The 24,086-nt window shown below is 46.1% G+C and overlaps 1 protein-coding gene across 3 annotated transcripts in view; it reads right to left on the bottom strand.

Annotated features, from left to right (window-relative positions):
* The window catches only part of ZNF831 (zinc finger protein 831), a 109,985-nt gene that overhangs the window by 63,091 nt on the left and 22,808 nt on the right, over nucleotides 1-24,086 (bottom strand). For 2 of the 3 annotated variants that reach the window (XM_070801369.1, XM_070801368.1), the window contains exons 2-3: nucleotides 7,401-10,949; nucleotides 6,163-6,302 (exon numbers count right to left, since the gene is read on the bottom strand). In XM_070801369.1, the coding sequence (XP_070657470.1) occupies nucleotides 6,163-6,302; nucleotides 7,401-10,913 (3,653 nt within the window). In that variant the 5' untranslated portion in view covers nucleotides 10,914-10,949. The remainder of the gene's footprint in view (nucleotides 1-6,162; nucleotides 6,303-7,400; nucleotides 10,950-24,086) is intronic. The other variant, XM_070801370.1, reaches the window with a different exon arrangement.

Below are 24,086 nucleotides of genomic sequence, written 5' to 3' on the forward strand. Positions count from 1 at the left end.
ACGATTGAAGCAACTTAACACATACATAAATACATATTTATATATATGTATATGAAAGTGAAAGTGAAGTTGCTCAGTCGTGTCTGACTCTTTGCAACCCCATGGACTTTAGCCTGCCAGGCTCCACCATCCACGGGATTTTCCAAGCAAGAGTACTGGAGTGCGTTGCCACTTCCTTCTCCAGGGGATCTTCCCGACCCAGGGGTTGAACCTGGGTCTCCCACATTGCAGGCAGACTCTTTACCGTCTGAGCCACAAAGGAAGCTCATATATGTATACATTTATATATTTTTATGCAAATATATGTGTATATATACATATATGCCTATATGCATTTTTCTAAATGTAGAAACCATACCTTCCTCACAAGGGTATAAAGAAACAAGTCAAGAGCTAAATTTGACCCAAGGTCCGTTGTTTTCTACGTAAATATAAAAATAAACCCTTCTTTTATGTTAATACAGATAGAGAAAGAACATGAGACTATCATTTTGTATCTGTGACCCCGGGAGACTGACAGTAAGGAAAAATTTCTTAGACAAGATCAGAAAATCATAACCATGAAGGAAAAGGGAGCTCCATCTGACTACATCAAAATATGCAACTTCTTGATGATCAGAGAAGTCTAAGTGTTAAGTGTTAGTCACTCAGTCGTTTCTAACTCTGCGACCCCACAGACTGTAGCCGGTCAGGCTCCTCTGTCCATGGAATTCTCCAGGCAAGAGTACTGGAGTGGGTTGCCACGCCCTCCTCCAGGAGATCTTCCCGACCCAGGGATCAAACCGGTGTTGCCTGTGTCTCCTGCGCTGCAAGCAGATTCTTCACTGCCTGAGCTACCACGGAAGCCAGAGAAGCATAAACAAGGTTAAAAAATAAGAAGCCCATTTCCACAGAACAGTGGGCTAAGCTACTCTGGTTGCCTACCTTCCTATTTACCCTGATACTGAAACCAACTAAAAATGCAGATTAAAATATGAAAATGTTTACAACTTATATTTAAATGTACTGGTGTTCTGATTAGAAGGTAAGATATATTTAAAAGTCAAAACCCAAGTGAAAATAGAAACCTAAATAAGTGAGAATGTTTTCATTTTGAGGGCATTTGCCAAACCACAGGAGCCTGTTGTTCCGTGTTCATGGTCTGGTGGGGCAGTGTGGGGCGCAGAATTCAAACCCAGAATCTACCCTGTGTGAGAGGTGGCCAGAAGACCCAACCTCTTGTCCTGCGTAAAGCTGAGACCTCAGAGGTTATATCCTCAATATCTCGGTGAATTCAGAATAATACACCCTACCCCCAACACCAGCCCAGAGAACTTTTTTTTTAATTCCAATCTTATCACTGAGTAAAGAGGGCAAAAGTGTCTCCTGTTAATTTTATAACACTGAGTCTATCTTCTCATGGGTTTGCAATCTGAATTCACATTACCCTGGGACATGGAAAAAACTACAAGTAAGAATTTTCTTTAAAGTAGTTGTCAATGGGTGCTCCCAGGTACCTAGCAGAAGCAAAACAAATTACTGGAGAAACCCACCACGAAGTTCCCAAAACCTCAGCTTACTGGCTTCCCTGGTGACTCAGCTGGTAAATAATCTGCCTGCCAATGCAGGAGACACAAGAGATGCGGGTTCAGTCTCTGGGTCAGGAAGATCCCCTGGAGGAGGACATAGCAACCTACTCCAGTATTCTTGCCTGGGAAACCCCCCCGGACAGAAGAGTTGGACACGACTGAGCCTGCATACACGCGATGTCAAACAAGGAAACAAATACCAGAAGCCCAGGGGATTCCTAATGGGATAATTTACAGTGACGTGCATCTGGAGACATCAAAGTAAAAGTATGAAACACCAAAGATTAAAGAAGATCTTTAAAAGTAGCCAGAGAAAAAAGACCTTCAAAAGACAGATGAGCAGATGAATCGCTGACTTCTCTCCATAAAACGGAAACTAAATGATGATGCAGTAGGAGCTTTGATGGATTAGGAGGAAATAACAGTGAAATTAAGACTGGAGACACAGCAAAAATATTTTTCAACAACAAGGATGAAATAAATGCATTTTAAGACTCATAAAAAGTGAAATTTTTCTTCTCTAAAGGAAGTTCCCAGGAATATGCTTCAGACAGAAGAAAATAATCCCAGAATAAAGACTTGACATGCCAAAGGCAATGAAGAGGCAGGATGTTTACAATTTCGTGGGTAAATAGAAATGCATGGGCTTAAACATCAGATAACAGACTTGGGAAGTACCTGTAGTTATGTATGACAGGCAAAGGATATATGCAATTCTAGGATATATACACAATCCTACACATTCTGGGTCGGCAAAACATGAAAAGTCTGCTCCTGACAAACATTAGTAAGAATATGGGAGCGTGCAAACTCTCACATTGTCAAGTTGAAAGTGTGATTATCTTATAACCCAGTAATTCCACTTTAAGGTATATTTCTTAGAAAGCCTCTCACATTGTGTTTAAGGAGGCACACATAAGCATGTTCATGGCAAAGTTAACACATACACAAAAAACTGAAAACAATTTAAATGTCCATAAATAGGGGAATGGAAAATGCAATGTGTAATTCTCACGGGATAGAATACTCTATAGCAATTAAGATGAAGGAGTTTTATCTGAATGTATCAACATGGCTATATCTTCAAAAACACAATATGGAGTTTAAACATCAAACTGCAAGATGATAAATTCAATGTGATATATATATTAATATACACATATATTTTAAAGATACTAAACAATTTATATATTAGTGGATACATTGATTATAAGGTATGAACACATGGATGGAAATAGCACCAAACATATAAAGCTACATAATTATCTTTTTGTTCTATTTCCTTTATTTTATGTAATATTTAAATACTACATAAAGTAATATTTTATTTGTTTTATTTTTTTAAGGCTCTGAAGCAAATATGATAAAATGTTAACATCTGTTAATTCTGGATCAGCACTCATGAATCTGTTATAGATTTTCTAAACTTTTCTGTATTTTTCTTTATTTTTATTTTTCCAAAAAAAAAGAGAAAAAGATGGGAATTCCTTGGCAGTCCAGTGGTGAGGACTCCACACTCACTGCCAAGGGCCCAGGTTCAATCTCTGGTCGGGGAGATGCTGTTGCTGCTGCTAAGTCGCTTCAGTCGTATACAACTCTGTGCGACCCCACAGATGGCAGCCCACCAGGCTCCCCCGTCCCTGGGATTCTCCAGGCAAGAATACTGGAGTGGGTTGCCATTTCCTTCTCCAGTGCATCCCGCAAACCATGCAGCACAGCAAAGAGAGAGAGAGAGAGAATATGCTGATACATGAGTTTCCAATACTCTGTGAGCTGAGACCCATAGGGGAATCTCTGCCACAGTATTTCATTTCCTGTAGAATATTAAAGACAAATGGAGTGAAAATGGGGGCATGAATTTTAAAATGGGCTTCTTTCTTAAGGAGAGAACACACAGGTTGATAGATAGATAGACAGCATAGATAGGTGGATGGATGGATAGATAGATAAATAGATAGACAAGGTAGACGGATGAATGGATGGACAGACAGATATCAATAGATAGATAGACAAGGTAGGTAGGTATATGGATGGATAGATATTGATAGATAGGTAGATATAGATATGCAAACATACATACATATGTGAGTGGGTAGATGGATATATAAATGGATACACACATCCTATAATATAGTCATTCACATCTAGGGGATAGATGGAGACAGAGCGTGTGGTAGGCAGATTAATACCCACTCACCCCTGCAGAGATGGCCCTATCCTAATCCCCAGAACCTGTGCATATGTTACCTTCCATGGCTAGAGAGACTTTGCGGACGTGATCGTGATGAACGTGTGTTCAACCAGTCTAGTTCAAGTGTTGGGAACAGAAAGCTATAAACGAGGCACCCCCAGCCTTGTGGCCCTCCTCACATCTCCTGGGACCCTGACTGAGGTCTGGAGATTTATGTGATTATTGTCACTTAGATGTAGTGTAGTGTGTAGCTTGATATGTGGGAGCAAAGCCACACACCAGTGCTCCTGGGCTGTGGTCAAGGTGATGTAGCATTGCTCTCCAAGCCCACTCTCTGGACCAGCATCCTCAGCATCACTGAGGAGCATGTTAGAAGTACAGACTCTCCAAAGATCTCTCTCAATAAATGTCATATTGCACTTGAAAATACGTGAAAGTGAAGTGAAATCACTCAGTCGTGTCCGACTCTTTGCGACCCCATGGACTATACAGTCTATAGATTTCTCCAGGCCAGAACACTGGAGTGGGTAGCCTATCCCAAAATATGTTTTGATATTGACCACTAACATAATTTAACAGTGATGAGAACAGACTCTATATGATTTCAATACTTTTAGATCATGAAATTTTTGTATCTGGTCTTATGTCCCTGGATATGTTCCAGTGTCCCCTACTTTACAGTCTATAGGAACTTGAATAGAATTTGTATGCTACTGTTGTATGAAAATTGTATAGATCTCAATTATGTTGAATTGGTTCATAATGCTTTTCAGGTCTACTCTATCTTTCTACTTCTCTGTATATTTACTCTATTAATTTTTGAGAGTTTGGTATTGAAAATCGAACTAAAAATTTTATCTACTTAAAAAAATAATATATCATGAAACTATATGTAACTTTGTTCTGCATTTTCCAAGTCTCCTGTAAATGTGTTACATTTTCATAATTTAAAAAAAAATTTTAATAGAATTAGCATTGTAATTATCCTTCAATTAAAAACAAAGAAAAAATCAATTTAAAAAATTTTAAATAGAATTAGCAAAAATAAATAAATAAAAATTAAAAAAAAATACAGACTCTTGGATAGCACTCGGACCCACTGAATTTGACACAGCATCACAAAAAATCTACAGAAAACCCTATGCGACTTTCCTGTCTGTTATGGGCTGGGAACACCAGGGCAAGCTGCCGTTCCACACACAAGCACTGGAAGAAGGCTTGCTGGTTCAGATCTGGGTCCCTGCGGAGGCTGCCCAATCCCTCTGGGGGTCACAGTGTCCTCGTGAGAAAAATGGGGAGCCTGGCACACAGTAAACCCTCAGTGATGCCAGCTCTGGAAACGTGGTCCTGGCAGACATGTAAAACAAGGGCAGGGGACTCAAAAGAGGGTTTGTCATCTCCAGCCACGGAGACTCTGAGTAGTTGTAGGCAAGCATTAGGGATTTGCGTGGCCTCCTGATGAGCACCTAGGTCTGGATCAAACACCTACAAGAGGAGGAGAAGGCCAAGCATTCCTGGAAGGAGACATCGTTGCGGGGGCGAGGTGTGGTGTGGAGGTGCAAGAGAGCCTCAGGGATCTGGGTTCAGAGTGTCAAATGGAGAATGGATGAGGACTGGGACCACAAGTCACACTGAGGGGGAAGGGAACAACCGTGGGAAAACGGGACAGAAAAACCTTGCCGCGGGTGCAGGGCAGCGTTGCTGTTTAGCAGCTGAGTCGTGGTGCTGATTAAAGAATTTGGTTTGTAACTTGCACACAGTGGGCAATGTGAAGGGTTTTGAGCAAAGGGGCAAGACAATCAGAATGACATGCTAAAAGAGGAGTGTTAAAATCCACCTGCCCCTACCCCCCGCCTCATTTGCAGTTGGGAGTTTACATATGCACTCAGATCACAGAGAAAAGTCTAGAAGGGCACACACCTCAATGTGATTGTCTCTGAATGGTGAGATCACTAAGATATTTTATTATCTTCTCCTTGTTCATGTGCATTTTCTAATTTTTCTGCAAAGGACATGCATCACTTGCATAATTAAAAAAGCAATAAAACCTGTAAATAATTAACACGCTCTCTCTTCAGGACTTACACTGGATGGATGTGTTTTCCACTCAGTTGTTTCAAATATTTGCTGGATGCCTGGCCTTAAAAAGGGCACCATTGAAAAACACAGAGCTAGTAGACTGATGGGGAAACATTTGAGTCTTACAACCATGAAACTCTAGACCCCAGTTCCTAAACAGGACTCTCTCTCTCTGTTTCTCTTTCTCGCTCTCTCTCCCTTTCTCTCTGGGCACAGAGATGCCTTTTGAATCCCTGGTGAAGTTTTCTTTGCAGGTTTATTGAAATTGCAGTTTGCAGTTACAGCGTCAGATGGGGAAGTGACAGAGGAGGCCACACGCCCTACCTTTTAGAGTGGGTGCTCAGATGTTTCCACCTGCTGCTCCCACGAGGCATCTTCGCTCTTCTACGAGACCGTCGTTTCTTCCACTCTGGCTCAGACACCCGGTCCCGGGACAGCATCCCTCGGGCTGTTGGGTCAGAGAGCTGAAAATACCAGTGATACTGGCGTCATATTGCTCACAGCCCTTGTGGTGGGAACAACACAGAGGGGTCTCCCACTGCAGACAGGACGCCTGCCCGGAGAAATCAGGCATCAAAATACTGCCTTGCTAACTGGTCTGTGCATTCCTGGGCAGAATCTTCTGGAACCTGCCTGGGCTGGATCCACAGAGGAAAGCCCTGACCTTTGGTGATACCATGGCTGTCTCCTTGCCCTCCTTCAGCAAAATCCACTCCCAGTAACTGATTGCCTTTTGGAGGAAGGAGGCTAACTTGGGTTTTAGATTCCGCCTTTCTCAGGCCCAACACAATCTTTCCTAATCCACCACTCTTGGGATGAAGACAGTACTACCAGGGAGAGCAGCCTGTAAGCTCTGCTTACAGGGACCCAGGCCCTGTTGTTCCACACGATTAAATTAGAACAGAGGCTACAGGACCCTCTTCAGTCACGCTGGCCCAAGACATCCCAGGGTGGGACAGGATCCTTGATGATACAATCCAGGTGCATGGGGTCCCTCTAATGGTGGGACTCTAAGCCTTTTTAATCACCAAGGATTAATCAACCCTCTAGAGCACTCAGCTCCTTAACCTTTCTGCCACTGCTCCCAGGAAACTCAGGAATCAGTCGAATCTGATTATAGCAACTATTTTTCTGGAATCCCTGGAATGATAATGCTCTCTTTTGAAGAGTTTTTTCCTGGTGTCTGTCTCTCAGTAAGGGTTTCTGATTTATAATTGTTGACTACCCAGGGAGCTCCCCTGAGCAGCATTTCATTTTTACTTTTTGCCTCTGCTACCAGGAAGCTCCTAGTCAAAGTTTATGTCCTGTTATGAAAAAGATCTCACCCAGAGTGGTAGGTACAGTTATACTTTCCTTTGAAACTTCTTTTTTTCATGATTTTCTTTCATTTTATTTTACTCTTGGGGCCTCTATTCACTCCCTTGGAAGTGGGCTGAGAAGACATTCTACAGGACAGCAGAGGCTATACCAGACGGCCTCACACTTTCTCTCCATTATCACAAGTCCTGCCTGCCAAACTTCCTCCCTCGGCTCCCAGGGCCCTGGGGCAAAGCTGGTATTACCTTCGACATCTGCATCTGCCCTCCATCTCCAGGGCGTATCCTGGTCCATGCTCCAGACACTGTTTTGCTCACCAGCCAGGCGTCCGGACCCTCACCCTGGAGGCCACCTCCAGGCAAATGTAAGCCCAGGTACACAGAAGCATCCTTCTCCTTCTGCTCCATTGGCAGGGGGAGGCTGCGGCTCAGGCAACACCACGTGAGCCGGGGCTCGGCCCTCAGCGATGGAAAAGAGCCCTGGACCCCGCAGCTCCTGGCAGGTTCTGCATTGGTGCGCAAGGCCAACTCAGGCCAGTGGGGGGCCATGCTGGCCGAGAGAGAGGAGCCAGCCTGGTGGGAGCAGCAGGCTAGAGACCCTGAAGAAGGGGCTTGAGTAGCACTCTCAGAAGGTGCCCCCAGCTCTCCAGTGGGTTCCCAGGAATTGAGGACACCCCCAGAGGGCCCGGCCCTCGCCACAGTGTTGCTCCTGGAGATTTCTTGGGTGTCATGGGTCCCACTCCTCCAGGATTCACACATTGAGGCAGGCAAGAAGGAGGCTGACCCCTTGAGGGCCCTGGCTATTGGTATACCAGCATTCAAGCCGCCCCTCTCCTCTCTCTGTAGCCCCTTTCTCTGGTCACATGACCTGGACCAGCTGGGGTATTTCCAGCAGCTGTCTTCTCCAGCTGGGGCCTGGCCTGAGATAGGACAGGGAGGCAGGAGGGCCCCCTGCCCTGACTCGGCAAAGGATGTCTGTACCTCAGGCCCCCTTCTCTTGCAGATAGAGTCCTGGCCTTGGTCCAGCTTCTGGGGGAGAGGTGACAGGGGGCGGGTGTCTCTCTGGGGAAACCTGAGGAGGTACTGGGGAGGAAAGACCATGTCCACCGAGTCAGTGAGGGTGTGAGGAGCCGGAGGGTGGGAGGCCAGTTGGGAGGGACACCCAGGGGGACGTGGTGGAGGCTCCGTGTCTTGAGGACCCTCCCACCTCAGGGCCCCAGATATGACACTCTCTGTGGAGTTGCCACTTCCAGGCAGCCCCCCTGGCTTTTCCCCAGGGTCAGTGTCCTGGTTCTGAGGTGGTGGTGAGGCAGTCTGCATGGGGCCACCAGGAATCTCTCCTCCTGCTCCCAGGAGCTCCTGGCAGCTTAGCTCCTCCACCTTCAGCTTCTTCCTCTCTGAGGGGAGCTTGTCCTCCAGGGCCTTGGGCTCTCCTGAGCTCCCACCAGGCCCTCTCGGGACCACATGGGCCTGCTGACAGGTTTCCTTGGTGCCCTCACCACCGCAGGTGCCACCTTCCAGCTTGGAGTCTGGCCTGGGAGCCTCTAGGTCACCCCCTTTGGGGGGACCAGATGCTGGGAACTGCTGACACTCCAGCTCCGGGCCCTCATGTGGAGGAAGCAGAGGGCTCTTGCTGTCCAAACAGAGGGCTTCTCCACTGCTGAGGGTTGGGGGTGAGACGGCCCTGTTAGAGCCCAGCTGGTCAGGGCCTCCTGTTCCAGCCACTGTCTCCCTCTGCTTATGGGGCTCAGTCACCAAGAGGCCTGCCAGGACTGGTGGACTTGCCCACGGCCCTGGCTTGGCCCCCACAACAGTGTCCCCACCACCTGAGGCCTCTTGCTGGAGAGGACGCTCCAGCGCTGCCCCACCGCCCACTGTCACCTCGGTAGCCTTCCTGCCTCCACGGTGACTGGCTTTCGCTCTCTGGTAGATGCTCTTGAACGTGTCCTTCCCATACACTTGCCACTTCTCCTGTGAGAACATCTTCAGTTTCCTCTGGCCGCGTTTCTTAGCAGCTGCCTGGCCCTTGCTGGCAGACCCCTCCTCAGCAGCTGGTCTCTTTCCCTCTGGGTCCTCCGCGGGGGCCAGGGCATCTGCGGTCAGGGGACACGGCAGGTCCTCCACCGCCGCCTGTCTGACTAGAGCCCGAGGGTGCCCGCCGGGGGCATCAGCTAGGCGGGCGGGGGTGGGCCTGGGGCTCAGAGGTTTCTGCTTCTGGGGCCAGGAGTCCCGGGGTTCCGGCGGCTCCGGCCACGTCCCGGTGCCCTCGACGAAGGGCAGTGAGTTGCTCCTGGTGACTGGCACGCAATCGGTGCCAGTGGAGAGCTGCGTGGGGACCGAGTGGAAGAAGAGGGGGCGTGCCCTGTCCTGGGGCGTGCAGGTGGAGCGCGCGGCACGCAGGGCGGCCGGCAGCCTCCCGGGTCCCGGCGGCCGCAGATCGAAGTGGAAGGAGTCCTTGTAGGTATAAGGCATGGGCAGGTCAATGCTACCCTGCTTGGACAGGACCGTCTTGCGGGGCCGCACGTGTGCCAGCTGGGGGTCGTCCACCACAGCCTGGTTGTGCGAGATGAGCCTGGCGATGCGTTCCTCCAGCCGCCTCTTCTCCAGCTCCAGACCAGCCACCCGCTCCGCGCGCCCGGGCCCGGGGCCGCCCTCGCCCTCGGACTCGGCGCTGTGCTCCGACAGGCTGTGCAGGGGGCTGCCGGCGGCCGGCGGCTGCTCCGCGCTGTCCGAACGGGACAGGTAGCCCGAGTCGGTGCTCTCGCACTTCCGCAGCCGGCCCTCCGAGGGCTTGGAGTCTCCAGGCTTCTCCACCTGCTGTTGCTGCAGCGCTGAGCTCGGCCTACTGGCCGTCGGGGACCGAGGCTCTGGCAGCTTCCACCTCGACTGCGGGCTGGCCAGCGGGAGCCCGGGAGCAGAGTCTACAGGGGCCTCCTTGATATCAAACGTGGACCCCCGACAGGGAACAGCGTCCAACTTCGAATCCAGGTTCTTGGCAACCAGGGACACATGCACGGTGGGCACTGGGCAGTGCCCAGCGGCGTGGGTGCCGGGAGAAAGGGGTCTTTGTGATAGCGCCCGGTCGGCCCCCGTGGGCTCAGCAGCCTTTTCACCTTCCTCTAGGAGGCTGCTCCCTCCACCGTCAGACTCCGAAGAGAGTCTGGAGTTGTTGAGGTGTGTCTGGGTCCGTCTGTGCTTATATAAGTTGCTCTGGGTCTTAAAGGCAATGCCGCAGGTGGCGCAGGGGAAGGGCCGCTCCCCTGTGTGGGACCGAATGTGCTTCTCCAGAACGCTGGGCTTCAGGCAGTCCCGGCCGCAGTGTGGGCACAGGTACCTGCCAGCGTTGCGCACCTTGCCTGGGCTGCCCAGAGCGGGCCCCAGGCCCGGTGACAGGATGGGCAGAGCACCCACGATGTTCACTGTGAGCCCCGGGGCCACCGGCTTCCCTGCTCGGGTGGGACCAAGCCCTTCAGGCTGCAGCAGGGGGCCGAGAACGAAGGGCAGGCTGCCCCCGTCCAGACTGCCTGTCACGAGGGGAGCACGTGGCTGGAGCCCTCCCGGAGGCACTGTGTGGTACAGCGGGATGGGCAGGGCCTTCAGGAACACGGTGGGGGCCAGGCCCTGCTCCCGAGACAGGATGACGGGGCCCAGGGTCAAGTGAGGCGATGCCTGCCCACCCGGGGCCCCTGGGGGGCCAGAAGCAGGTGCCGGCTGGTCCCTGGCAGGCGAGGTAGGACAGGCGAGTTCTGGCACATCCATCCCACATCATCTGGGTGGCCTGGGGTGCTGGGAAACCTGTGAGCAACAACCGGACTTTACTGTGGGTACCTCTCTTCTCTCACTGTACAGTACACACTTGCCTGCCCCCACTGAGCATTTCATCACCTCTACTGAAGCCACAACAATTCCCCCCCACCCCGCAAAAAAATGCCCTTATGCTCTTGTAAAAAACAGGGGGGAAACTGAAGCTCAGCAAGTGGAAGTGACTTGTCGTGAAGCTGAAACATGATAGAGCAGGGTTCAGACCCAGGTCTGTCTGAATCCTGTCTTTTATTTAATTTTCCAAAGAGAACTCTTGATTCTTGCCCTGCACACAGGTACATGGTGGGCTTGTCAGTGACATCCCCCTACCCAGCACAGTGCCCTGTGCAGAGGGGACACTCAGAACATGTGCTGACTTCGTGACAAAAGAAAGTCGTGCAGCTCATTAAGGGCCTCAAAGTCCACAGTGACCCCATGCCTTGGGGCAAGTCCCTTTCTTCATTTGGGCCTCGGTTTTTAGATCTGTAGAGTGGGCAGAGAATCAGCATCTTCCACTCTGGAGTGCTGAGTTTCTGCTGTTGGATAAGGACAACAGGGAAGAAAACTGATCTGAAGGGATGCTTACTAGACTGAACAAATGAAAATACAAAACTCCCAGTTAAATTTGAATTTCAGAGAAACAATTAATAATTCTTTAGCATGTATCTATGTCTCAATTCTTGCATTGGTCTTGCTTACACTAGAAAATTATGCATTATTTGTGTGTGTGTGCATGCTCAGTCATGTCTGACTCTTTGCTATCCCATGGATTATAGCGCACCAGGCTCCTCTGTCCATAGAATTCTTCAGGTGAGAATATTGGAGTGGGTAGCCATTTCCTTCTCCAGGGGATCTTCCCGACCCAGGGATCAAACCTAAGTCTCCTGCTTGCAGGCAGATTCTTTACCATCTGAGCCACCAGGGAAGTCCAAATGTGCCCACAATTAAAAGTTAAATTATATAAATCTGCAATTCAATAAAGCATGTTAAAAGCAAAGTTACTACAACTGGATATTCACATGCAAGAGAATGAAATTGAATCCCTACCTCAGGCTACATACAAAAATTGACTTGAAATTGATCTAAAGCCTAAATGTAAAAACTAAAACTATGAAACTGTTAGAAGAAAACATCAGAATAAATCTTCATGACCTTGGATTTGACAATGGGCTGTTAGTTATGACACAAAAAGTACAAGCAATTAAAATAAAAGGATAAATTGAATTCTTTCAAAATTAAAAGCTTTTGTACATCAAAGGACACTATCAAGAAAGTGAAAAGAAAACTCACAGAATGGGAGAAAATATTTGCAAATCATATGCAGGATAAATCCAGAATATATAAAGAACTCTTATAATTCAATAACAAAAAGACAGACAACTCAGATAAAGAATGAGCAAAGGGTTTGAACAGACATTTCTCCAAAGAAGATATCAGTTCAGTTCAGTTGCTCAGTCGTGTCTGACTCTTTGCAACCCCATGAATTGCAGCACACCAGGCCACCCTGTCCATCACCAACTCCTGGAGTTTACCCAAACTCATGTCCATCGGGTCGGTGATGCCATCCAGCCATCTCATCCTCTGTCGTCCCCTTCTCCTCCTGCCCCCAATCCCTCCCAGCATCAGAGTCTTTTCCAATGAGTCAACTCTTCGCATGAGGTAGCCAAAGTGTTGGAGTTTCAGCTTCAGCATCAGTCCTTCCAATGAACACCCAGGACTGATCTCCTTTAGAATGGACTGGTTGGATCTCCTTGCAGTCCAAGGGACTCTCAAGAGTCTTCTCCAACACCACAGTTCAAAAGCATCAATTCTTCGGTGCTCAGCTTTCTTCACAGTCCAACTCTCACATCCATACGTGACCACTGGAAAAACCATAGCCTTGACTAGATGGACCTTTGTTGACAAAGTAATGTCTCTGCTTTTGAATATGCTATCTAGGTTGGTCATAACTTTCCTTCCAAGGAGTAAGCGTCTTTTAATTTCATGGCTGCAGTCACCATCTGCAGTGATTTTGGAGCCCCCAAAAATAAAGTCTGACACTGTTTCCACTGTCTTCCCATCTATTTCCCAGAAGTTACACAAATGGCCAAAAACACATGTTAAGATGTTCAATATCACTAGTCATTAGAAAATGTAAATCAAAATCACAATGAGATATGACTTCATGTCAACTAGCACATTGTTATAATAATAATGAAAGTAACATGTTGCTGAGGATGTGGAAAAATTTTAGCCCTAGTGAGAATGTAAAATGATGCAACCACTGTGGAAAACAGCTTGGCAACTCTTCAAAAAGTTAAACACAGAACTACTACCTGACCCAGAAGTTCCACGTCTTCGTATATACCCAAAAGAATTAAAAATAGGTATTCAAATAAATAAATCATAAATGTTGATAGCCACAATTCAAAAGAGCCAAAAGGTGGCAACAACACAGGGGAAAGATACTCTGGAGAAGGAAGTAGCAAGCCACTCCAGTATTCTTGCCTGGGAAATCCTATGGAGAGAGGAGCCTGGAGGGCTACAGTTCATGGGATCACAAGAATTGGACACAACTTAATAGCTACATGTCACAGTCATAGCTTGGGATTGGCTTCAGTGGAAGTATTTATACCACAGAAATTGGCAAATGCTACAATTAATCATTTTTCTCTTTTTCGTCCCAAGACTGTCGTTCCCATTCTCTGTTCCTCATAAACCTGTCTGCATTGTAGATCTCACAGACTTGAGACCTTGTAATTTTTTAAGGAAAGACTTAAAGACAGAAATCCCCAGGGATTGGTAGGAGCTACTAGAATTCCTAAGCACTGCCGTGAAGAGAAGATGAGGCTTCCTTGAAGGTGCCGTGTCCTTCCTACTAGCTGAGAAATTTCCAGGTGCTTCCCAGGAGAACCATCAGGCCCGCCTTCCTGTCTCTGCTCACCTGGCTCCCAGGTCACTCGGGCACAGCTACTGGGAGGATCAGATGAATGACGTGTATGAAAACATCGAGGGTGGCATCAGGCAGGGAGGAAGTGCTTGGTTCATCTGAGTTTCCAGTGATACGCCATAATATTTTGAACTATTAATGAGCGAATCCTCCCCTCCCCACCTTCCCTCCTACCCCTTGTCTCTTCCCCATCAGTCAGCGCAGCCAACTCCCTTCAGAGCCTCCGGGAAGGGAGGCTGTCTCAGGTGCAGTTCCCAAGAAAGAAGGCCATGCATGATAAGGATTCGGTTTAGGAGGTGATTTCAAGTAATACTGACAGGGAAGTGGGAAAGCAGGGTGAAGGAAGCTTTAAGGAGTGTGTCATCCATAGATTAAGTTAACCTTAAAATACATTCCAATATACATTAGATGCAGACACTGTTTGATTCCACTTATACGGGGTACTTAGAATAGTCAAATTCACAGAGTTAGACTGTACACTGATAGATGCCTCAGGCTGGGGAGGGTGGAGAGGAGGCAAGCGGGGAGGGGTAGTTAGTCTTTAATGGGGACAGAGTTTCAGTTTGGGAAGGTGAAAAATTCAGGAGTTGGATGATGGTGAGAGTTGCATGACAATGTGAATGCACTTAGTGCCACTGAACTATACAGTGAAATATGTTAAAATAGTAAAATAGTATGTTTTATATTATGTGACTTTTACCACAATAAAAAATATTTAAAAAAAAAAAAAAAAAAAGAGAGAGTGTATCGTCAAGCAAGTCCTCACTGAGGGCACCTAGAGCTCACCTAACCAGGTTGGGGAACAAGAGATCATATAAACATGTTACCCCCTGGGGGCTGAAGGCGCAATGGCTGGCATGGCCAGCTGGCCAAGGAGACACACCCAGTGGGCTCTGTAGCCCCAGAAAATCTCATGCCCAGCAAGACTGCCTGCAATTTGTTCCTAAGTGGTAAATGCAGAGAAGGATGAATGGCCAGGGCTTCCAATGGAGTTATTATGGCAGAAACAGAGGACAGACTTATAAATTCCAAAGCCTAAACCCTAAGGGGACTCTGATGAGGACCATCCTTGGGTTGGGAGGAAGTGGGAAGGAGGAAAGCCAGAGGGAGGTGATAAGACCCACAATAGCAATAGCTGCAGAGACGAGTCCAGTGGGAGGGATGGAAGAAGCCCCCAAGGTTCCATGCCCAGAACCCTACAGCCCAGAGGGCTACAGCCCAGGACGACTCCCATAGTACCCAAGAGGGGGTTGGGAGTGACCCGGAAAGTGGGTCAGACCCAGGGCAATGCAGGAGAAGGGGTGACTCAGCGAGGGGGGGCTGGCTTGTGAGCGGAGCTGGGGGCTGAGCACCACCTGTCTCCTGAAATAAGCCCATCATCAGGGGAGAGAGAAAAGAAGTCCAGAACTGACTGCCTTGAGGTGGGAGGAGTGGGGCTTCAAAATAGAAATTCCAGAAAAAGAGCGCTACATCTCTGACACACCTGCCACGATGATTATTTTGCTCTCTGCAGCCTGTTGCGTGATCACAGCAAAATTGACACCTTTTAGTAGCAGCTGATCGCTGCCAGGAAGGTAGCAAGCCCACCAGCACCTTCCGGAGGTTGGGGAGGGGGGACATGGCACTTTTCCCAGGAAAACCACAAAGGGCTGCGCTGATGATTCTCACTCTGAACCAAGGGGGTGGGAAGCCATCCTATCGCCATCAAGCAGGTGCCCCAGGAAGGCTCTAGGAGGACCACCTGCTCAGCTAGACCCACTGCCAAGCACTGCCCCCTCCCCGTCGCCCTCCTGAGGGTCCACCCTGCAGAGAGCTTCTTGGACTCCTCGCTTCCTCCATCTGTCACGTGTGGGCTTCCCACTCACCGAAGCTATGTTCCTCTAAGCTTGTGTGTGGCCCCACGGGGAGATGAACAGAAAGGTGGGAGGAACCTGAGGAAAGTGACTATTTCCAAAGGCCCCTTTCTTCAGAGCAACCCACAAGGGGGCCTGGGCAAAAAGACAAAGTGGGCATGCTGCAAATAGGTTTTAAAAACTCACCTTCTGGGCCTGAGAGACAAGACTATGAAGATGGAACTTTCAGCAGATAGAACTTCCAGAAAGAACGTGGGTACCAAGACTGTCATTCTAGTTGCAAGTTTCCCAAACGTCAGTCCATCCTGCGTGCCTGTCACCTGCTGTGCTGTGTGAGGCAACCACTTGCTTCCCCCAATCCCTGGGCACCTGGGCTAGCATTACTTTAACAGGGAACTATGTGCATAAGAATGTGAATGTACTCAGCAGCACAGAACTGCACTTTAAAATGGTTGAGATAATCAGTTTTTTGTTATGCATATTTTACAACTTCTAAAAAGTAAAAAGAAAGGTGATGCTATATCACTGGGCTTCCCTGGTGGCTATGATAGTAAAGAATCTGCCTGCAATGTGGGAGACCCAGGTTGGATCCCTGGGTTGAAAGGATCCCCTGAAAAAGGGAATGGCTACACACTCCAGTGTGCTTGTCTGGGAAATCCCATGGACAGAGGAGTCTGTCGGACTACAATCCACGGGTAACAGAGTTGAATGCAACCGAGTGACTGACACTTTCACTTTCTTCACTATATCATTACCCAATTAGCCAAAAGCTTATTTTCATTCAAAAGCCTGCAAACATGTTTAAAGCAACAATTGATTCTATTCATAATTTTCTAAATATTCTAAATAAGCCATAATATTCTAAATCTTAGAAGCAACCAGGATGCCCTTCAGTAGGTGGGTGAATAAGTCAATCATGGTGCATCCAGACAGTGGAATGTTATTCAACATTAAAAAGAAATTATTTTAATTAAAATTTAATTTTAATGACAAAAGACTGGAGCTATCAAATCATGAAAAAACATGAAGACACATAAATGAATATTTTTAATCAAAAGAAGCCGATCTGAAAAGGCTATATAGTTGGACTGTATGATCCCAACTATATAAAATTCTGGAAAAGGCAAAGTTATGAAAACAGTAAGAAGATCTGTGGTTTCCAGGGGATGGGGGGGAGGAAGGGATGAATACATGGGGCACAGAAGATTTTGAGGGTAATAAAACTGTCCGGCATAATACTGTAGCACTGGGTACATGTCATTATGGGTGCATGTGTGCTCATGTTCGACTCTCTGTGATCCCATGGACTGTAGCCCACCAGGCTCCCCTGTCCATGGAATTTTCCAGGCAAGAACCCACTGGATGGGTTGCCATTTCCTTCCCAACCCAGGGATTGAACCTGTGTCTCTTACAGCTCCTGCATTTCAGGTGGATTCTTTACCATTGAGCCACCAAGGAAGCCCATTTATAAATCTAAACCACTCTTTTAAAATTATCTATTAATTTTTAAAATTAAAAACCAAAGCAATTAAGTTTTTAAAGACATGTGAAAAGACATTTATTGTCACTGGCCAAGATGTATGAGGCATAGGTCATCATGCCACGTCTGCTATCAGTTAAAACAAAAACAACCAACAAATAAATGCTTATAATAACTGGAGGGGAAAACAAAGGAGGACTATACCATTACCCAAAAGAGAACCAGCATGTTCACCACCACTCAGTAGCAATAAGGCCATTCATACCCATGGGGTCAGTGGAAGCCATGTGAGGAGCCAAAACATGGCATCCAATTTTCCAGGGAGACACCCATGATAACTGAGTGGGGAGCCAGAATGACCACCCCATGAAGCAGTAATGAGGAGCTCATCCTTGGGGTCAACAGAAACCAAGTGGGCAATCTGTACTTCTCTCCATTTTCTCCCCCTGCTGAGCATCATCAAACTGCTGCTGCTGCTAAGTCGCTTCAGTTGTGTCTGACTCTGTGCAACCCCAAAGACGGCAGCCCACCAGGCTCCTCCGTTCCTGGGATTCTCTAGGCAAGAACACTGGAGTGGGTTGCCATTTCCTTCTCCAGAGCAGCATCAAAGGAAGCCAGTAAAAACAGACGGTTTAATCCATCCAGACTCTCATAATGTAGTACCCAAGTGACTAAATTTCAATCAAAATCACTTTTCATATCAGGGAGATGTCAAACTGAGTAATGAAAGATAATTCATAAATGCCAATACCAAGATGCAAGAGGTGTTGGAATTATCTGACAAAGATTTTAGAGGGCCCATCATGAAAAAATGTCTCCATGAATACTTACAAATAGCATTGAAACAAATAAAAACAGTCTCAGGAAGGAAATCAAAAGTAAAAGGACAACCAAATGGACATTTTAGAACTGAAAAATACTATAACCCCAAATTTTAAAATTCAGTGGGTGCACTCAACAGCAGAACAGAAGGGAGGGAAAAAAAGAAGCCGTGAACTTGAAGATAGAACGATAGAGGTTTCCCAGTCTGAACAACAGAGAGAAAATAGGCTGAAAAATAAAAAATGAACAGAGCCTCAGGGACCTATCAGATTAACAAAAGCTATAACGTTCATATCATCTGAGTTCTGGAAGGAGACGAGAAAGAGGACTGGGAGAAAAACAATACTCATCGAAATATGGCTGAAAACTTCAGTTTGACAAAAGACGTATAAACCCATGGAATCAGGACACTAGTGAATCTCAAACAGGATAAACCAAAGAAATCCTCACCAAAACACATCACAGCCAAACTGCTGAAATCTTAAGATAAAGAAAAATTTCCTCAAAGCTGTAAAAGAGAAATGACAACTTTCCTATGGGGAAAAACAAATCCTAATGCCAGCCCGTCTGGCATTTCAGCCCGTCTGAAACTTGAGGTCAGAAGGAAGTAGCACAACATTTTTCAAGGGCCTAAAGAAAAGAACTGTCAACCACAAATTCTATATCCAGCAAAAAGACCCTTCTAGAAGGAAGGGGAAATGAAGGCATTCTCAAATAAAACACAGAGAATTTATCATCAGCACGAATGGCTAAAGGAAGTTCTCTACATAGAAAGGAAATAATAAAGGGAGGGGGAGTTCCCTGGTGATACAGTGGTAAGGACTCCACACTCTCACTGCCAAGTTCAATACCTGGTCAGGGAACAAAGATCCCACAAGGCATGTGGTGTGGCAAACAAATTTTCAAATAAAATAGCATAAAATAAGAAGTCATCATAAATTAATGGTGTGATCCATTCTTGTAAAAATAATATTACTACTACTAAAACAAGGACACTTGGAACTTCAAGAAGGAGAAAGAACACTGGAAAGAGAAAAAATATAGATAAATTCAATATTTCCATTTGAATTTTCCAAATGATGTCTGAAACAGAAAACACTAATGTATTTAGAAGAAATATTTAAGACAATTATAGGTGGGAGAAGGTAGAGGAGGTAGTTTCTACATTTCACTTCAGCTGGTAAAGCAGTGACATTAATAGACTATGATGAGTTATGAATCTATAACGCAATACTAACAGTGACCACATAATCAATACGAGGATATCCGACAGAGCCTGCCTGAACCACAGGCCACAGATGCCATCTCTCTGCAACCATAGAAGCTCGGGCTGGAGAGGATGTGGCTGCAGCCTTCCTGACAGTGAAACTGGGTACCCATGCAGGCAAAGCACAGCTGTCTGTGGCCAGGGGTCCACACACACTGGCCAGTCCCTCTGCAAGCCTGACTTCCCTCCACACAGCCCATGAGCTCTGACTGCCTCTGTCCCCACTAGCGTCCATATTCCCAATGCACACCCTCATCTCTTTTGTCATTGCCTGCTTCCTACCCACACTCCAGAGGGTTACCTATTATGTGCTCAGCAATTCCAGACCAGCTCCAGTCGGGCTAAACTAGCCAACATCTCTGCTGTTGGGTGACTAAGTCACAACTTCTTCAATGAAGTCTGAACTCCATCCAAAATCTGCCCTTTAGTGGACAATCTCTTGCAATCCTAGGGACTATAAACAATGTTCTTAAGTCTTGTGCATACGTGCGTGCTAAGTCACTTCAGCTGTGTCTGACTCTTTGCAACCCTGTGGACTGTAGCCCTCCAGGCTCTTCTGTCCATGGGTATCACCAGGCAAGAATACTGGAGTGGGTTGCCATGCCCTCCTCCAGGGCATCTTCCTGACCCAGGGATCAAACCCACCTCTCTTATGTCTCCTGCACTGACAAGGCAGGTTCTTAACCACTAGCACCACCTGGGAAGCCCTCTTATGTCTTATAGTTACTCTTTTATTTTAGTTAATCATCCTTATCCTAAACTTCCCCAGTGTAACCAACTATGTGATGTCTATCTTCTGATTAGATACACATACTACAGAATCAGTACTGGAAGGGGCCCCAAGGGACAGATCCCTAAAGATGGGATCATGCCCTTGAACTTAAGTGTGATGTTAGATCCTTGCCTATGAGAAACGGGATGCTTGCAACCCATGACAAGCAGTGTCATCACAGTTAATCAAGCTATTACCCTTGGTTGCTCATGATAAAGTGCCAATGGGGGCACGTGCCTTGGGAATACCAGCCACACATCAGTGATGATGACAATCAGGAACATGGTATGAGATGGACTTTTCTGACTGCCATTGAGCACTTAGAAAACTATAAACCCAGGTCTATTAACTCCCACCTCAAGTCCTGATCTGAGACTCAGACAGCTTCCACAACAGCCCTGAAAGAATTTATTTCAGGGCTGACATGACAGAAGATCAAACACAAAATTTAATGGTGCAAGTTGTGCATTTAAATGGCAGTTGGATTCACAGTCTCACCAAGTGTCTAGGGTGAAAATTAGGTCAGTAATCAGGTAAGAATGAGATCCTGAAACTTGGAATAAGGCCATCTGATTGGACCTGAGAAACTGACAATATTGACTCCAAGTCACTCTGAACCTCTCTGACCAGTAGCAGTAGCTTTTCCTCCAAGGTCCAAGAAGACCAGTCTTCCTCAGCTTGAAAACCCCATGGTATGCTCCCTTGAGGCATTAATAGACGCCTCGAATGGGGATGTTCTCTCTTCTCAGAGCCCACCACAGCCCCCCACCCTTTTGTCAGTAACTAGAGCTGCATGTCAGCATGACTCAGGGAGCAGGTACAGGCTAAGTTATTGTTGCTTATTGTTATCTTATTGTTTTTTATTGTATATTATTGTTGTAAGACTTGTCCAACTCTCTGTGACCCCCTGGACTGCAGCACACTGGATTCCCTGTCCTTCACTATCTCCCAGAGTTTGCTCAGACTCATGTCCATTGAGCCCATGATGCCCCTGAGCTTTATCCAGGAGGAAATAGCTTATATACCAAAATAGCTGTAGATCCTTGATAACACATATCAGCAGAAACCTGAGAATCCATGTGTGGGAGTGGATCCTAAGAGTGTTATAACAGAAGGGGTACAAAGAACATCAGTGATTGGGCCACGTTCATTGATGGGGTGCTTATTAGAAGTTCTCATCTTAATGTATTCATTGAATGGCTGGCTGTGGTTTTGCAGCTTCCTTGGTTGGTTAACAGAAACCTGGACCCACCACTAGAAATCTAGTGGTGACCTAGATTTCATGAGACTGAGATGCCAGAACTCCTGTGGTCTGATGTGGAGGCAAGAATTCAGCAGCTCAGGTAACTAAGAAGGCTGGCCTGGGTATACCGTGTGCCACGTTCAGACCTACCTACCCACTCCCCAACCACAATTTTCTAGAAGACCCAAAGGCCCTCTCCTCTCTAGGGCATTGCACTCACATCCCTGAAAACCTCTGTGGTTGCTCTCTTTTGAGGTCAGGTATGTCTAGGGGGTGTCAGCCTTGAGATGGGCTCCCCGATTTCACTGGGAATCCCAGGAGAGCAGAGGCCAAGCGGGAGCACTTAACTGTCCATGAGAAAGTGGGCATATTCAGCCAGGGCCGTGGGGAGGGGCCAGGAGTCAGAGTTCCTTGGGTCCTAGAGATCTTCCGTGGTAGCTGACTGACCAGGGCGCCACTAGGGATAAAATAGGAGGTCAGCCCCTAGGATATGGCTTGGTCTGGATAACAAGAAACTCTATGTGTGGTTGTGTGGTCACTAGTAACCTGACTTGAGTCACCAGAGAGAATCATGCCCCTTCGTCCACTCTTCAGACCTTAGTCAGTTCACAGAGCCAGAGGCCTCTGATTGAAGGGAAGCCTAAGTGCCCTTCAGAAAGAACCCTGTACTATTACTCTATAATCAAAGCTATGGTTTTTCCAGTAGTCATGTACAGATGTGAGAGTCAGACCATAAAGAAGGCTGAGCACTGAAAAATGGATGCCTTCGAATTGTGGTGCTGGAGAAGACTCTTGAGAGTCCCTTGGACTGCAAGGAGATCAAACCAGTCAATCCTAAAGGAAATCAACCCTGAATATTCATTGGAAGAACTGATGCTGAAGCTGAAGCTCCCATACTTTGTCCACCTAATGCGAAGAGCCAACTCATTGGAAAAGACCCTGATGTTGGGAAAGGTTCAAAGTAAAAGTAGAAGAGGGTGCCAGGGGATGAGATAGTTAGATAGTATGACCAACTCAGTGGACATGAATTTGAGCAAACTCTGATAGTGAAGGACCCGGAAGCCTAATGTGCTGCAGCGCCTGGGACTGCAAGGAGTTGGACACACTCAGCAACTGAACAACAACAGGAAAATCTCCAAACACTTGGAAACTAAAGCACAAACTACTAAATAACCCACAAGTCAAAAAGGAGGTGTCAAGGGAAGCCCAAAACACAGCGAATGAATGAAGCTGGAAATATAACATCTCAGAATTTATGGGACACAGCTAAGGCTGTGCTGAGAGGCCATTTATAGTGTTAAATGCTTATTCAAGAAAAGACAGAATCTCAAATCAATAACCAAGCTCCTACACCCATAACCTAGTAAAGGAAACCCAAAATAAGCAGAAGGAAGGAAATAATGAAGAAAAGGAAACAAAATGACTAAACTACAACAGAAAACTAATCAAGTCAATGAAAAATAAAGCTTGTTCTTTAATAATATCAATAAATTGATCTTTATGAAAATTATTACATATAGAATGGATAAAAACCAGATCCTACTATATAGCACAAAGTACTATATTCACTATCCTGTAATAAACCATAATGGACAATAACTTGAAAATAAATGTATATATGTATAACTGAATCACTTTGCTATACAGCAGAAATTAACACAGCATTGTAAATCAACTATACTTCAATAAAATAAATTTTTAAAAAATTAAATAAATAAATCCTACTTAGAATCTCTACAAAGATTTAGAAAGGAAAAAGGACAGAAGACACAAATTCCTAACATCAGGAATGAAACAGAATATCATGACAGACTTGCAGTATCCAAAGGACAGCACAAGGGTTACCATGAATAACTCCATCCACATGCATGTGATAACGTGAATGAGATGGATCAATTCCTCGAAAGGCACAAGTTAGCAAAAATTCACCAAATATAAAACAGATAATTTGATTAGCATTGTATTTATTAAGCAGACCAAATTTGTAATTTTATTATCTTTTTAAAATCTTCATTGAATTTATTACAGTATTTCTTCTGTTCTTTGTTTTGGATTTTTGGATGCAAGGCATGTGGGATGTTAGCTCCCCAACCAGGGATCAAACCCACACCCCCTGCATTAGAAAGCAAAGTCTTAACCACTGGACCGCCAGAGAAGTCCCCCAAATTTGTAATTTTAAAACAGCCCAAGGAGAAGTCTTAAGATCCTGATAGTATTGCTGAAGAATTCTACCTAGAATTTACATAAAAATTAATACAAATTCTATACAACTTCTTTCGGGAAACAAAAGAGGAGGGGGCATTTCCCCATTAATTTCATGAAGCTAGGTATTACCCTGACACCAAAATCAGACAAAGATAGTCCAAAAGCAAAGCAAAACAAGACCTACAGAGCACTATCCCTTCATGAATGTAGATGTAAAATCCTTCATAAAGTATCAGCAACTAGATTCTGCAATGTAGAAAGAATTACACACCCCACGACCCAGGGCCCCAGGCCTGCATCTGTGTAATCTATCATATTTACAGAGGAAAGAAGGGGGGAAATCACATGTATATCAATTGCTGGAGAAAAAGCTTTTGACAAGAGTCAGCACCTATTCATGATAAACTTTCTCAGAAAATATAAATAGAGGGAAAGCGTCTCAGCTTGATGAAGTGCATCTAAAGATGTTATCCTTAATGATGGAAAACTGAATACTTCCTCCTAAACATCAGAAACAGGATTATACACAGATCACTCAGCACTTTTATGTAACAGAGATG

This window comes from Bos indicus, chromosome 13 (genome assembly GCF_029378745.1).
Source record: "Bos indicus isolate NIAB-ARS_2022 breed Sahiwal x Tharparkar chromosome 13, NIAB-ARS_B.indTharparkar_mat_pri_1.0, whole genome shotgun sequence".
Classification (NCBI taxonomy): domain Eukaryota; kingdom Metazoa; phylum Chordata; class Mammalia; order Artiodactyla; family Bovidae; genus Bos; species Bos indicus.